Below are 15,001 nucleotides of genomic sequence, written 5' to 3'. Positions count from 1 at the left end.
TCTGTTTGAGCCCTGCATTTGATCATCCTCCTCCTCCTTGCTCTCCCAACATGCTTCAGAAGTCCCCATCAACTAATTTTTCTTTCTATTTGTGTACAGTTCTGGGCAAGTTCTCCTTTGTTGAGGGGATTCGATCGATATAAATTGCTGCGGTTTTATCATTGTTGAAGCATGAAGGTCTGTGTTCACACAGGAGGCTCAGTGAAACCTAAATAGACCTCAGGCTTGGTTAACATGTGTCAGGATCAGTAAAGTAAAACAGTTGCTCAGAATTAAGGCTGTCTTAACGTGCTTGACAAGTGTTTTGTTTATGCCGCAGTTACTAATCATTGCAGGAAGTAGCTGTTGAGTTACTAAGCCACACATTTGGAGAGATGCAGCTGTTATTTATGTTCTTTCCCTTCCAGTTCCTTTTTCTTTGTTTTCATCCAGCCTTTCTCCTTTTCATGGAATACAGACTTTTTACTATATGCAGGCTTATGGTGTCTCATACAGCTGGTAATTTGTCATGCGTGAATCCTGAGGCGATTAGACTGGAAATGACACCCAAACCTGATGCAGTTTTCATCCAAAGTTCCTACACGTGCATAATTCATCAGAGGTCATCACAAGCATGAGACAAGTGGTATTTCCCCTCCTTCACCCCAATTCGACTGATGGACCACAGCCAGAAGAAAAGAACATTCCCACCACAAAAGTGCCAAAAATGATCATCCCCAGCAAGAGAGAATCTGACTATTTCTCTTTGATGTTTAAAGACTTTGCCATTGCTGATCCTTCACCTTGCACATCTTCAGGGGTTATCATTGACCAGACATTTATAATGTGCCAGCTATTCTTTGGATAAAGCAGGTCCAAGGCTGGGAATTCAGTGGCATGTAACTCCCTTCCTGTCTCTCCAGCACTGTCCACCATCTACACGGGTGGTGGAATATTTTCCACTTGCCTGGATGAGTGAAGCTTCAACAGCGTTCATCCACCATGTACATTTCCCCCCATCCACTACCTTCATCCTTCACTCCCTCCACTATGAACATTCACCCCATCCACCACCTTCATCCTTCACTCCCTCCACCATGAACATTCACCACCTTCATCCTTCACTCCCTCCACCATGAACATTCACCCCATCCAGACTGGAGGCCTGTGATCAGTGGTGTGCCACAAGGCTCAATGCTGGGGTCCACTACTTTTTGTCATTTATATAAATGATTTGGATGTGAATGTAGGAGGTATAATTAGTAAATTTGCAGATGACACCAAAATTGGAGGTATAGTGGACAGTGAAGAAGGTTACCACAGAGTACAACGGGATCTTAATCAGATGGGCCAGTGTGCTGAGGAATGGCAGCTGGAGTTTAATTCAGATAAATGTGAAGTGCTGCATTTTGGAAAGGCAAATCAAGACAGGACTTATATATTTAATGGTAAGGTCTTAGAGAGTGTTGCTCAACAAAGAGACCTTGAACTGCAGTTTCATAATTCCTTGAAAGTGGAGTCGGAGGTAGATAGGATAGTGAAGAAGGAGTTTGGTATGCTTTCCTTTATTGGTCAGAGCATTGAGCGTAGGAATTGGGAGGTCATGTTGCAGCTGTACAGGACATTGGTTAGGCCACTGTTGGAATATTGCGTGCAATTCTGGTCTCCTTCCAATCGGAAAGATGTTGTGAAACTTGAAAGGGTTCAGAAAAGATTTACAAGGATGTTGCCAAGGTTGGAGGATCTGAGCTACAGGGAGAGTCTGAACAGGCTGGGGCTGTTTTCCCTGGAGTGTCGGAGGCTGAGAACTGACCTTACAGTGTTTTATAAAATGAGGGGCATGGATAGCGTAAATAGACAAAGTCTTTTCCCTTGGTTGGGAGAGTACAGAACTAGAGGGTGTAGGTTTAGGGTGAGAGGCGAAAGATCTAAAAGGGACCTAAGGGGCAATTTTTTCATACAGAGCGCGGTGCGTGTATTGAATGAGCTGCCGGGGAAGTGGTGGAGGCTGGTACAATTGCAACATTCAAAAGGCATCTGGATGGGTTTATGAATAGGAAGGGTTTAGAGGAATATGCACTAAGTGCTGGCAAATGGGACTGGACTAGGTTAGAAAAACTGGTCAGCATGCATGAGTTGGACCGAAGGGTCTGTTTTTGTGCTGTACTTCTCTATGAGTCTGTGACTATTCTGTCCCTCTACATCACTGCCTTTCCACACTCCCTCTCTCTATTCCATACAATTATGTTCAGACAACCTCTGTGTCAGAATTATTTTGAATTAGGAAAAACGAAATGCAGTAAAGAAAAACTACCAAGAAAAATTCAAGATGTGATCTCTGATGTCCCAGACTGTAAGTGCACAAGTGGCCCAGTTAGACTGACAGTGAAAATTGTGCAGAATATGTTTCTCCCGTCTTCACTAGTTAGCTGGCCTCTGGTGAGACAGTAATGCAAGGTTTGTAGTTAGTCCCAATGTCCTTTTAGCGCAGGAAGTAAATAATCAACCAGGATATCTGTTTCTTCTGACTATCCAGCATAATTCTTAGAACAAGGAGAAATGTAAAGAGGGAGAGAGGAAGAACAGCAGGAGAGAAGGAAGGAAGGTATTTCTATATGAGTAGTTAATTAGTAGAGATCAGATGAGGAGATTGGTGATTGGCAATGATGCCTTCCCCATTCATCCACAAATGTGCTGTCAGTTGGCATTGATGACCGGGTAAGGTTTGTTTCTCATTCATTCACAGGATGAGGGTGTCACTGGCTAGGCCAACAGTTATTGCCCATCCCTAATTGCTCATAGTTAAAGTTAACCAGATTGCTGTGGGTCTGGTGTCATACATAGGCCAGACCCGGTCAGGTTGGCAGTTTCCATCCCTGAAAGACATTAGTGAGCCAGATGAGGTTTTCCAACAATTGGCAATGGATTCGTGGTCATCATTAGATTCTTAATGCCAGATTTAGCCCAGATACCTGAGGGTGGCAGCTCATGGTGGAACAGTGAAGCGTGTGTGTGTGTGTGTGTGTGTGTGTGTGTGTGTGTGTGTGTGTTGGCCAGAGTTGTTTCTCACATCTATCCTCCCTCTTTATTTTTCAGAAGAGAAGCCAGATTGCTCCAAAGCCAGGTGTGAGGTGCAGTTTTCTCCCCGTTGCCCAGAAGACTCCATCCTGATTGAAGGCTATGCCCCTCCTGGCGAGTGTTGTCCCCTCCCAAGCCGCTGTGTATGTAATCCAGCTGGCTGCCTCCGGAAGGTCTGTCAGCCCGGATACCAGAGCATCCTTGTTTCCAAAGCATCGGGAAAACCAGGAGAATGCTGTGACCTGTATGAATGCAAGAAAGGTTTGGGAAAATAATTACTTACTTTGGTTTCAAGAAATATTACATTAAAGATGAAATAAAATGCTGGCTTTATTATACAATTAAGACTTATTGTTTAGCTTTGTGGAAAGGAAACAGAGTCTTTCTAAATATTTATAATATTTAAGTACAGAATGTGTTAAAAATCTTACGGACTCACCTCCTACGTCAATTTGTAAATTCATACTGTTCCACTATTATAGTGAAGACTGCTTCTGTAAACCTATAATGTACCCTTCTACCAGTGATGGCGCTATAGCAGCTCAACATTGGTTAGAACCAATTCTATTTCTTGGCTTCCAAAATTGATGTGACTTGGATCAGAGTGTTCTGTGAGAATATAAATAGATTGTATATCATATTGGGGATTTAGTTATATCTGCACACTATAGTGTAATTATCTTCTATTCACTATCTCCCTTTCACCAAATCATTCCTTGCTGGACTAACATCTGAATGGATTCAATTGAAATGAAAATGGAGGTATAAAACACATCCAATGCGGTATTGCCTCAATTTACACAATTGTCCAAGGTCATGATTATGCAGAATTCCTGTCTCTAAGCATCTTACCCTTTACATATATATTTCAAAATTCCAGAAGAATGGGAAAAGAAAAGTGAGAATAACAGCCATTTAATATTTTTTATTTCACTCTCTCTTGGAACCTGATGTTCACATGTCAATTCTGGTCAACAAAACTCCCTCACCAATTGCTATTCTCCTCTGATTGACCTCAAGTATATTGTGGTTTCCAGCCCTGAAGGGGACAAAGTCACCTTACATCACACTGTCACCTTAATGTCGCATGAAGAATTTTGCCACCAAAGGTGGGGCACCTAGGGGAACCCAGCAAAAATTGTCGGGTGTTAGCATGGTGTGTGGCATGATGCTCAAAGTAATTAAGGATTTTCTGCCTTATGAGATCCATAAATACATCATGAGGAAAAAAAACCCTTTTCTGGTGATTTACCAGTGTTCAGTCCCATGAAATGCAGGAGTTGACCATTCACTCCATTAAGCCTGCTTGTGGTTGCTTGGTATCTCAACTTGCTTTGATTATTATCCCTTAATGCCGTTCCCTGAAAAGAAAATTTTGAAATTTTCAGTTGAGTCTCCTGCCTCAAACAGTTTTGGAGGAAAGGGTTCCAGACATGCCCTTACTGAAATGCTTCCTAGCATCATTCCTGAGTGGCCTGTTTTTAATGTTATGCATCCTTTATTCTGGACTCTCTGAATTGTATCTCTCTACTTAGTCTATCAAACTTAATATTTCCACCTCACATCAGTGCTAATTCAAACTCAAATTGTGACGACAGGCCGCGAGCAAAGAATGGCTGAAGCTGAAGAGGGCAATGAGAGCCAAGGGAGAGAGGGGTGTTGGCTGGGGCTAGAGGAAAAAAAGAGAGAAAACCCAGTGAACGCAAATTTTGCTTTCTTTTTGCGTTTCTGGGATCCCAGCACCAGCTGTGGTGTTGCGGGAAGATACTTAGTAGAATCACAGCTTTACTTCCCCGACTGGGATTGGCCCAAATAGGCAAAGTCAATATTTAAGTTAATGGTAGCCTTGGAGGACCTCATCATCGTTATTTTTGAGACTCCAAATTAATTAATAACTTGAAGTGTGGGATATCTCTGTAAATCAAAATCACAGCAGAAGCCCAGTGTGCCATATTTACCTAATCGCTGCTGGTTCGTTTTTATGTAAGTCTCTTATTTTATCCTGTTTTATATTCTGTGATTACTGGTTTATTTCTCTCTTTTTCTCTTCCTGCCCATCACTCTCTCTTGGTCTCTTTCTCTCTCTCTATCTCTCTCTCTCTCTCTCACTCATTCTCATTATCTCACTCTGTCTCACTCTCTCTCATTTTCTCTCTCTCTCTCGTTCTCTCACTGTCTTTCTCTCTCATTCTCATTCTCTCACTCTCTCTCTTTATCTCTCGGTCTCTTTCTCTCTTTCTCTCTCTCCTGCTTTAAAACCCTTCTCACCAACCTCAAGCATTCACTGCTTGGGTTTCGTCACCACGGCCCGGTCCCCATTAAAAATAGCACTAATTTGCCATGAGAACATAAGTATTTTTAGTATCAGTTGGCCCAAACAAACCCAACAACCCTTTTAAGTTCTGATTGAATCCAGCCTCCTGTCTAGTGAGATAAGAACCAGACGTTGTGAAAGTCAGTAGTGTTTTCGTTGTCAACTTGTTTCAGCTGTCATCAGTGATCTGGGAAAAGAGAGATGCTCGATCCACAGTATGTACAGGTGCTGCTGTACTTTTGTTCACAATTCTTCAGATGCCAGCCAGTCTTGGAACTCCCCTACACCTGAGGAAACACAAAACAAGTAGCCTACTTAGCAATAGGTTTCCCCAAGTTTGTCAGTTGTTTGTTAATATGAGCATCTGGTCTCTGCTGAAAGAACAGAAAACAGACAAGTGAGCATGAAATACTGCAGAGGTTGGAAATCTGAAATAAACTAAGGAAAGGTGCACTAATATTGAAGCCAATCCAGAAAAGGTTCACTGAGTAAGTATCTGCTATGGAGGGACTGTCTTATGAGTTGAGAGTGTGTTGCTGGAAAAACACAGCAGGTCAGGCAGCATCCGAGGAGCAGGAAAATCAATGTCTCGGGTCGGAGCCCTTCATCAGGAATGAAGCTGGGACCCTCTGGGATGGAGAGATAAATGGCAGGCGGGTGGGGCTGGGAAGAAGGTAGCTGAGAGTGCAATAGGTGGATGGAGGTGGGGGTAACGGTGATAGGTCGGAGAGGAGGGTGGAGCGGATAGGTGGGTAGGAAGATTGACAGGTGGGACAGGTCATGAGGATGGTGCTGAGCTGGAAGGTTGGAACTGAGGTAAGGGGGGGGGGAGGGTGAGAGTGTAGAGTGAGCCTGTACTCGTCAGTGTTCAAAAGAATGAGAGGTGATCTTATTGAAACATCCACCATTCTTCAGGGACTTGACAAGGTAGTTGCGGACAGATTGTTCCTCCTTGTGGGAGAGTCCAGGACCAGTGGTTGTAATCTTAGAATAAGGGGTCCTCCATTTAAAGCAGAGATAAGGAAGAATTTCCTTTCACACAGGTTAGTGCATCGGTGGAATTCATTATTGCAAAGGGCTGTTGAGGTTAGGTTGTTGAGGGTATTCAAGGTTGAGACAGCCAGATTTTCAATCAGTGAGAGTTATTGGGAAATGGCAGGAAAGTGGAATTGAGGATTATCAGATCAGCCAAGATCTCATTGACTGGTGGAGCAGACCCAATGGGCCAAATGACCTTGTTGTGTTCCAATGTCCAATGGTCTAAGATGATGAAAATACATGGCAAGTAATTCTGGGAGAGAGGAAGAGACAGATTTTGCATTTCAGGCCAATAACCTCTTATCAGAATTTGAAAATTTGGCCAGTTTTAAACTTATGAAAATGGGAGGTGGGAAAAAGAAAGAAAGAGTGAGAGTCTGTGAAGGGAGAGGCTAAATAACAAAAGAATCAGCGGTTGCTGCATGGCAAACAGGAATGGTCGTGATAAATATCAGGAAACAAAATGGAGCTGTCAAGGAGGTGTGAGTGGCAGAATGGTGCACAGCAACTATCTGAAAGAGAGAAAAAAACAAGAAAATAACAAATTAAAACCAAGATGGGCGGCACAGTGGCTCAGTGGTTAGCACTGCTGCCTCACAGCACTAGGGTCCCAGGTTCGATTCCAGCCTCGGGTGACTGACTGTGTGGAGTTTGCACGTTCTCCCCGTGTCTGCGTGGGTTTCCTCCGGGTGCTCCGGTTTCCTCCCACAGTCCAAAGATGTGCGGGTTACGTGAACTGCCATGCTAAATTGCCCATAGTGTTACATACATTAGTCAGAGGGAAATGGGTCTGGGTGGGTTACTCTTCGGAGGGTCGGTGTGGACTTGTTGGGCTGAAGGGCCTGTTTCCACACTGTAGGGAATCTAATCTAATCTAAAACAGTACTGGGGGGGGGGGGCAGACTCCACAGCCTGAAATTGTTGAACTCAGTGTGGAATTGTGCCGAATTGAAAAGTGAGGTGTTGTTCCCTGGGCTTGCGTGAGATTGGTATTGGAATAATGCAGGAGACCAGGATCAGAGGAGGTCAGGGTGGGAATTGAGGTAGAGAATAAAAATGACAGGCAACTGATGACCCAGATTTGCAACCCCAAGGAAACCTGAAGTTTACTGATTTTCTCTTTATAATTTGTTGACAAAATCTAGGCCGTTTACTAACAAATGAATCAATCCCTGCAAAATCCTCCACCAGTGATCTAGTCACTATCTGCTGTCACACCATATTGTCCAGGGGAACCTGTGCTGTCGCCATTGCTGATGGTTTTCAGCATGGTGGAGGGAAACAGCCTACGCTTTTACTCCTGTTTAACGCAGGTTGTCATGTGACAGGATTTTCATGAAGAATGTTTTCCCACACAACAGGATATTGGATATCAGACCGACCTAAGGGCTTAATTTCCTTAGAGCTTAACTGGATATGGCTTACTTTGTCATGCTATCGCACGTCAGCTACTACTTTCGTCTGTACTGAGCTCCAAAGCATCACATCATGCTGTCACAAAGTCTTCAGATTGGTCTTGTGACAAACCTTACATCTTTTTTATGAAGCACTATACAAGAGTGAACAGGATTGCCTTGAAGGCATTCTTGACCTCCCTCCTCTTCCTCATCTACATGCTGCCTCTTAAGGACATCACCAAACACACTGGGTCACCTTTAACAAGGTAGTTCTGCCTCTCTATCAGCTGTTGCAGCTCATGTACTATCCAACCCTGGAGGAGGCTTGTTAAACACTAGCCAGACTGAGTCATTCCTGAGCAAACGATCTCCATTCTACACCTAGACTGCCATCTCGGGAGAAAGCAGAGTGTTTGCAAACTCTGATTCCTTTTTGATCTAAACTGAGCTTCCAATTCCATGTGATGTCCACCATGAAAAACTGTCTATTTACCAACCCCCCAACTGACTGTCCCTCCCCATCCTGCCTTGAGGCCAATTGCTGCTGCTGCAGCCCTTATCCAGATGGTTGTCCCCTCTGAGTGATTCCAGTGTTCACCTGGACAGACTTTCATCTTCCATCCAAAGTTCAGCTCAACCAAAGCTGTATGCTCTTTGTTGACACCAATCCCTGACCTCCTTTGGCTGCCTGTTCCCCTATTTAAGATCCACTTATGATCTCAAGCCTCCTTCTAAACTTCTCCTGCCCTACAACCCTCTGAGAACTCAATATTTTCCAACGGTGTCTCCTCATGCTTTGCTTGTTCCTTTAGCAACCACGCCTTCTGATGTCTGAGCTCTGCACTCTGGAATTCCCTCCCTATTCCTTCCCTCTCTGCCCTCTTCTTTACCAGCCCATGACCCTCCCTCTCATCATAACTCCTCCATTAAAGAGGATCAGGGGAGAGATGGAAATGTGGAATTTGGAACACAAACCAATCAGCTGCAAACTTATTGAATGGTGGAACAGGCTTGATGGGCTGAATGGCCTATTTTCACCCTTAATTTGTGTTAATGTCATGCAGATTATCCATCTCAGGCAAAAAGCTGGGGATGTTTCTCATTTTTGAAGATGCCATGCCTGCTGTTGTTATATGAAACTTGGACTGAAATGCTATTTTGCAATGTTAGTAATAAAACTGTTAGCGTGTTCATGTGAAATCCACAGGTTAGATTGTCTTTTAAAAAAGCAGACAGAGGAATTTTAAGTGAAACCATGAGCAACATTTGTTACTAATATCGCGTCACATGATTGCAACCCTTTATGTATTCACAGAGAAATGAGCCTTATCAGCTGACAGTTACTTTCCCTGATTCTGTCTTCACAAACACACACACACTCTCTCTCACACATAAATATACTCAGTCACACACACTCGGTATCTCTCTCTCACACATGTGCTCAATATTGCTCCCTTTGTTACTCACACGCAAATACACAGTCCCATGTTATTTCTCTGTCTTTCACATGCATGCACTCACTCACACCTTCGGTATCTCTCTCTCTCTCTCTCTCTCTCTCTCACACATCCACATACACACATATGTTCTGTCTCACATTTGCACTCACACACTCAAACACACACACACTCAAATTATCTTCATCTTTCATCACATATCACTCTCACAGACTCAGTATCACTCTCTCTGAGTCACACACACTCTCTCACAAACACTCATTCACGCACATACATGCAGTAGCACTGTCCTCTCCTGTGTCGCTCGCTCTCTTTCTCATACACACACACACACACACACACACACGCATTACTTGAACAAGAGATTTTCTCAATTTTAGATTTCTCTAATCTTTCAACTCAATGTAAAGCAAAAAGGCTCCCCATTCAGAGCTCACTTCATAGGAAATGAGAGGGGAGGGCACCAGAAAACAACCTAAAGAACTAATTCACTGTCGTGGTGTCAGTGGAGAACTTTGTCCAAGTTTTATAACCGTAGTGCCTGTTCCTGGAAGAATACAATGATTTCACAACAGAGAAAGCCCACCATCCCTGTACTGACTGTTGAGTCAAACTCCCTTGTGGCTCTGTAACATTTTCTCCTCAATCATCATCCAACTGCCTTTTAAAAGCCTCAGTTGAATCTGTGTGCACCCCACTCTCAGGCAGTGCGTCCCAGATCCTGAGCACTTGCTGCATAAAAAAGATTTTCTTCCTGTTACCATTACGTCTGTTACAAATCACCTTAAATTAATACCCTCTGAAATATTCCACCAACAAGAATCCTTTCCCCTTATTTACTCAGCTCAAATCCCTCCCGATTTCGAATACCCTGGATTCCCATGGGCTATGGGAGTTTGGCAGATTACACTGTGAATGTGGGAGCATCTAGCAGTCACTGTATGCTGCTCAATTTTCACCCTGTTCTCAGAAGACTCTGTTGGAGAAGGTGGTAATACCTAGAGGTTACAGTGAACTCTGACAACACGCGCTGACTCAGTGTATCCGCCATCTGCACGGGTTCATTCCTCCTGCTCATCTCTCCAACTGCGGCCAGAGAGTACTCGATACTGACAATTTCATTTTGCCTCTTGCAGTGTATAACGTGGACTGCAGCACAGTGGACTGCCCAGCCATTCAGCCTGTCGTCTGCCCACCCGACAGCTATGAGACCCCGACCCGGCTAACTGCTGATGGTTGCTGCACTCTCCCGACACGGTGAGTCTCCTCGCTGGTCCTGACGATGGTGATGAGGGGTATCCATCACCCCCAGGGATGCGGCAAGTCAACAACGGCACGTTCAGTCACTCCATGTGTGGAGAATTTAGCTCTCGTAACTACAAGTTAAATGGTGATTTTACAGAAGCGCATTGGACAGGAGCTAGTCCTAGATGGAATCACTGATATCAAGAAAAGAGGGATGACCTGATCAAGGTCCTTCTCAGCCTGTCCCCTCATCTGAGGTGTGGTGACCCCAAGGTTAAACCACCACCAGTCATCTCTCTCTCTCCAATGAGAAGGCAACCCTATTTCTGGTAGGAATGTAGTTACTTGATTAATTTAAGATTTGGAGATGCCGGTGTTGGACTGGGGTGTACAAAGTTAAAAATCACACAACACCAGGTTATAGTCCAACAGGTTTCATCGGAAGCACACTAGCTTTCGGACCGACGCCCCTTCATCAGGTGATCACCTGATGAAGGAGCGCCGCTCAGAAAGTTAGTGTGCTTCCAATCAAACCTGTTGGACTATGACCTGATGTTGTGTGATTCTTAACTAATTAATTAAAAATTTGGATAGGGTAGATGGGGAGATGATACTTCCACTTGTGGGTAAGTCCAATACTAGGGGCTGTAAATTTAAGAAAACAACTCATAAATCCAAAAAGGAATTCAGGAAGACCTCTTCACTCCAGGAGTGGTTAGAATGTAGAATGCCTTACCACAAGGAATGGTTAAGATTAGATCATTTAATTGAAAGCGAAATAAACTCCTGAGACAGAAATGTAATAGAAAGGGACATTAACTAAATGCTAACATGAAACAAAGAATTTCAGGTGCAGATGATCTGAAGCTAAAACGGAAATTGCTGAAGAAACTCAGCAGATCTGGCAGCACCTGTGGAGCGAAAGAAGATTTACCATTTCAAGTCCAGTTAACCTTCTTCAGAGCAGGGTCACTGGACTTGAAACATTAACAATGATAGGCTGAGTTGTTTTATTCACCTGTGGGATGTGAATGCTGCTTTCTGGACCAGTATTTATTGCTAATCTCTAGTTGCCCTTGAGAAGGTGGTGGTGAGTTGTTTTATTTTGAACTGCTGCATTCCACATGCTGTAGGTAGGTTGGAGATAGTGAGGGCTGCAGCTGCTGGTAAGTCCGAGTCGATAAAGTGTGGAGCTGGAAAAAGCATAGCAGGTCATGCAACATCAGAGGAGCTGGAGAGTCGATGTTTCAGGTTGGGCCCTTTCACTGAGTCCTGATGAGAGGTCCCGATCGGAACTATTCACTGTCCTGCTCCTCTGATGCTGCTTGACCTGCTTTGCTCTCTCCAGCTCCACCCATGCTGTAGATAGACCTACATGCCTTTGTAGTTGAAGAAGGGTGGGAGGAATCTGTTCTGAGAATAAATACTGACATGAACTAGATGGCAGACTAGTTTCTGTTTTGTGGACCCAGTGTAATTTGATGAATCCCTGACTCTCAGCCGGGCTGATAATATTGGATTCACACATAGCCTCAGCAGGTCCTGCCAGCACATTTGACCATTGTCTGTCTCAGATACGTTCAGGTCTTAGATCCAGCTGTTTACTCTGTCAGCAGTACCACTCATCATTGCTCGCGAAAGGATTCAATAACAATCACACCTCCTGCTCCACTGTTTCTGATAATTTCCTGTTATCCCTCATAACCCATTCCTCTGCTTGTAATTGCCCATGATTGTGAAGTGAGGAGCTATTTTTCCATGTCCTTTCAGAGCTGGACTGGATTGGCTTATAGCTATTTCACATAGAACCTTTACCAGAATCTTTACAGCCATAAAACAGCAGAGGGGCAGGTTGTCTCCTTTCCAATCATTCTGTGCTGGATCAAATCCAAATGGCAGAACGTAAAGCCAATGCGCGCACGCGCACACACACACACGCACGCGCACACACACACACACACACACACACACCCCTGGGTGGTAAGGCAGCTTCAGGCCAGAGTTGCTTGCTCAGTTACAATATAATGACTGAATGGACCCAGCACTTGTGGCTTTGTCCTCCTCTTGGGCGCACTTGCAGTTCTCACTGTCAGAAGATTCATTTTGTTGTGTCTTGTTTGGGTTGTAGGTGCGAATGTCTGCTGGGAATCTGTCGTGTCCCTAAGTGTGAGGCTGGCACTGTGCCACGTATCATTTCCCCTGGGGATGGCCTGCCAGGAAGATGCTGCGATCTGTTCGAGTGCATCAACGGTACGTGCAAATATAGTTCAAAATAAAGTTTAAAGCTGCTGTGGGAATGTTTGTAAGAAGTGAAAATGGGGAGATGTCTGTGTTTCTATGTGTGTAAAATTGTGTGCCTGTGTGTAATTGTGCCTGTGTGTATCGGTGCCTGGGTGTGTATGTGTGTTTGTGTCCGTGTATCTGTGTATAACTGTGTGTGTGTGTGTGTGTGTGTGTGTGTTTATCTGTACCTGTGTGTCTGTGTATGGCGTGCACAGGAAAGCCAGACTGAGAAAGATGTCCTGCACAAGCTGTGGGGGAGGATTCAGAGGTGCTGTGTTGTCAGCCTCGATTGATACCAGTTTAGACTAATTAAAAAAGAAGTCTAAACATTGTCCACATTTAAGGATTTCGAAATGCCTTCAGTGATTTTTACTACCTTTGGTTAAAAGCGCACAATGCAGCTTTGAAGCTACACTTTATAGCTCCTTTCACGCTCTTCTGCATAACTTGATTACAGTTTTTATGTATGTTTGAAAAGCCCAATGATATAAAAGAGCTGTTATTAGGATATATCTAACACCGGCTATACTCTCTGAAGTTATGAATCATGCTTTCTTCCATTCTTCCTTCAGATTTCCTTAAATCATGCACAGTGTGCAGCTAAGAAGGCAGGGAGTGCCTTGTCTTGTTTTAGTGGCAGCCGGGATGTGGGTCACCCTGATAAGGTCACCCACCCCAAGAATGTGCTGATAGGCCTCTTGCTTGAGTCACTGCTATCCTGGTGGTCATGGTGTTCCCTCAGAGGCACTGAGAATTGTGGGGCATTGACCCAATAACCATGGCACAGGGGTGATAAAATTTCAGTGCCATGATGGTGTGATTTGAGAGGCAATGGCACTATTATTTGTGCCGTTGTTCCCAGGTGTAGAGGGAGCCAAGCCTCAGCCACCCACTGTCTGGGAGGTCAAGGCAGGTTTTCCTGCACTTTTTCCACCCAGTTTACTTTGAGGGGGTTTCCACCCCCTCTGTTTTATGGCTATCTCCATTTCCCAAGTTGCTGTCAGTAATTCATTATGGTGCTCAGTTGGACTCACCTTGAGGCGTTGTGGCTATGACGTTACTGCACTGCAGCAGAAAGGTTGAAGAATTTTAGTCTTTGTTGCCATGACCTTTGTGGTGTTGTTGATATTGGAACATGACCATGTCCCATAAACTCTCCTGGCTGGAAACCCATGGGATTGCGAACATTGCTCCACATGGCCAGTATTTGTTGGCCATCTCTAATCACCTGTGAAAGGACAGTGCAAAACCACCTTCTCAAACTAGGGCAATCCAGCTGGTGTCAGCACACATGTAATGCTTATTGGAAAGGAGGCTTTATTCACTCCGTCAGTTTTCTGTCCATCTCCCTGCGCTTTATCATTGATCACCCCAGTGCAGACTTTATGTCAGAATGCTCAAGGTGTCAGTCACCCCAGATCATTGGCAGAACCCACACCCTCTGCACCCACGCAGACCCGTACCTTCCATCTGAGCTCCTCACCACAAGTTTAACCAGTGTATTGTGTATCCCAGAGACTATCCAAGTTCAAGGCAATGTTGTTGCAACTGAGTGATAAGGCTGATATTGAATTATTTGTGGAGGATGCAGAAAAAGTGCGAATCCAAATGGAAAGAATGTGTTTTGCAAAGTATGAAGGACGCCTCCAACCATAACATTTATTCCTGCTGATTTATTCACAAATAGTCAACATAGCAGCACTGTGCATCAGCAGGATCCAGCTCCTTAAATATAGCACAATGTTTCGACTTTGATGGAAACTAAATATAGAGAATGCAGGGCTGTATCTTGCTGAAACACTTGGCACCGTGACAACAATGTCTCAAAGGATAAACGGGTCCACTTGACAGCAACAACGTAATTAAATTATGTAGTCAACACTGGAAGAAGGTATTGCTGAAATATGTTGAAGCATCTCCGTTGACCCCCCTCCCCCCAAAAAAATTTAATGTTTTTATTCAGGTCACAAACAGTGAGCTATTTGCTCTTCCTTCCCTCCACGTGCAATGAAGTGATTTCCCATTTTCAAGAAGCTGTCACAGAGAGCTTTGTAAACCCAGACTTTGGCTCCAATCTGTTTCTATCCATTTTGCCAATTGAATTGTTTCATCCCAAACGATTTGGATGGAAGGCTTCAGCATGGTTCATGGAGATACTTTTGAAGGTTGCTCATTCTGTCCAGTTCTAGGATCCCTAAACACTGATATCT

The 15,001-nt window shown here is 44.2% G+C and overlaps 1 protein-coding gene across 1 annotated transcript in view; it reads left to right on the top strand.

Annotated features, from left to right (window-relative positions):
• The window catches only part of crim1 (cysteine rich transmembrane BMP regulator 1 (chordin-like)), a 206,198-nt gene that overhangs the window by 94,873 nt on the left and 96,324 nt on the right, over positions 1–15,001 (top strand). The window contains exons 3-5 of the mRNA XM_060831315.1: positions 3,076–3,318; positions 10,400–10,520; positions 12,637–12,758. Coding sequence (XP_060687298.1) covers positions 3,076–3,318; positions 10,400–10,520; positions 12,637–12,758 — 486 coding nt within the window. The remainder of the gene's footprint in view (positions 1–3,075; positions 3,319–10,399; positions 10,521–12,636; positions 12,759–15,001) is intronic.

Source organism: Hemiscyllium ocellatum, chromosome 10 (genome assembly GCF_020745735.1).
Source record: "Hemiscyllium ocellatum isolate sHemOce1 chromosome 10, sHemOce1.pat.X.cur, whole genome shotgun sequence".
Taxonomy (NCBI): Eukaryota; Metazoa; Chordata; class Chondrichthyes; order Orectolobiformes; family Hemiscylliidae; genus Hemiscyllium; species Hemiscyllium ocellatum.
Note: the sequence above shows the minus strand (reverse complement) of the source record. Positions and strands in the feature narration are given on the sequence as shown.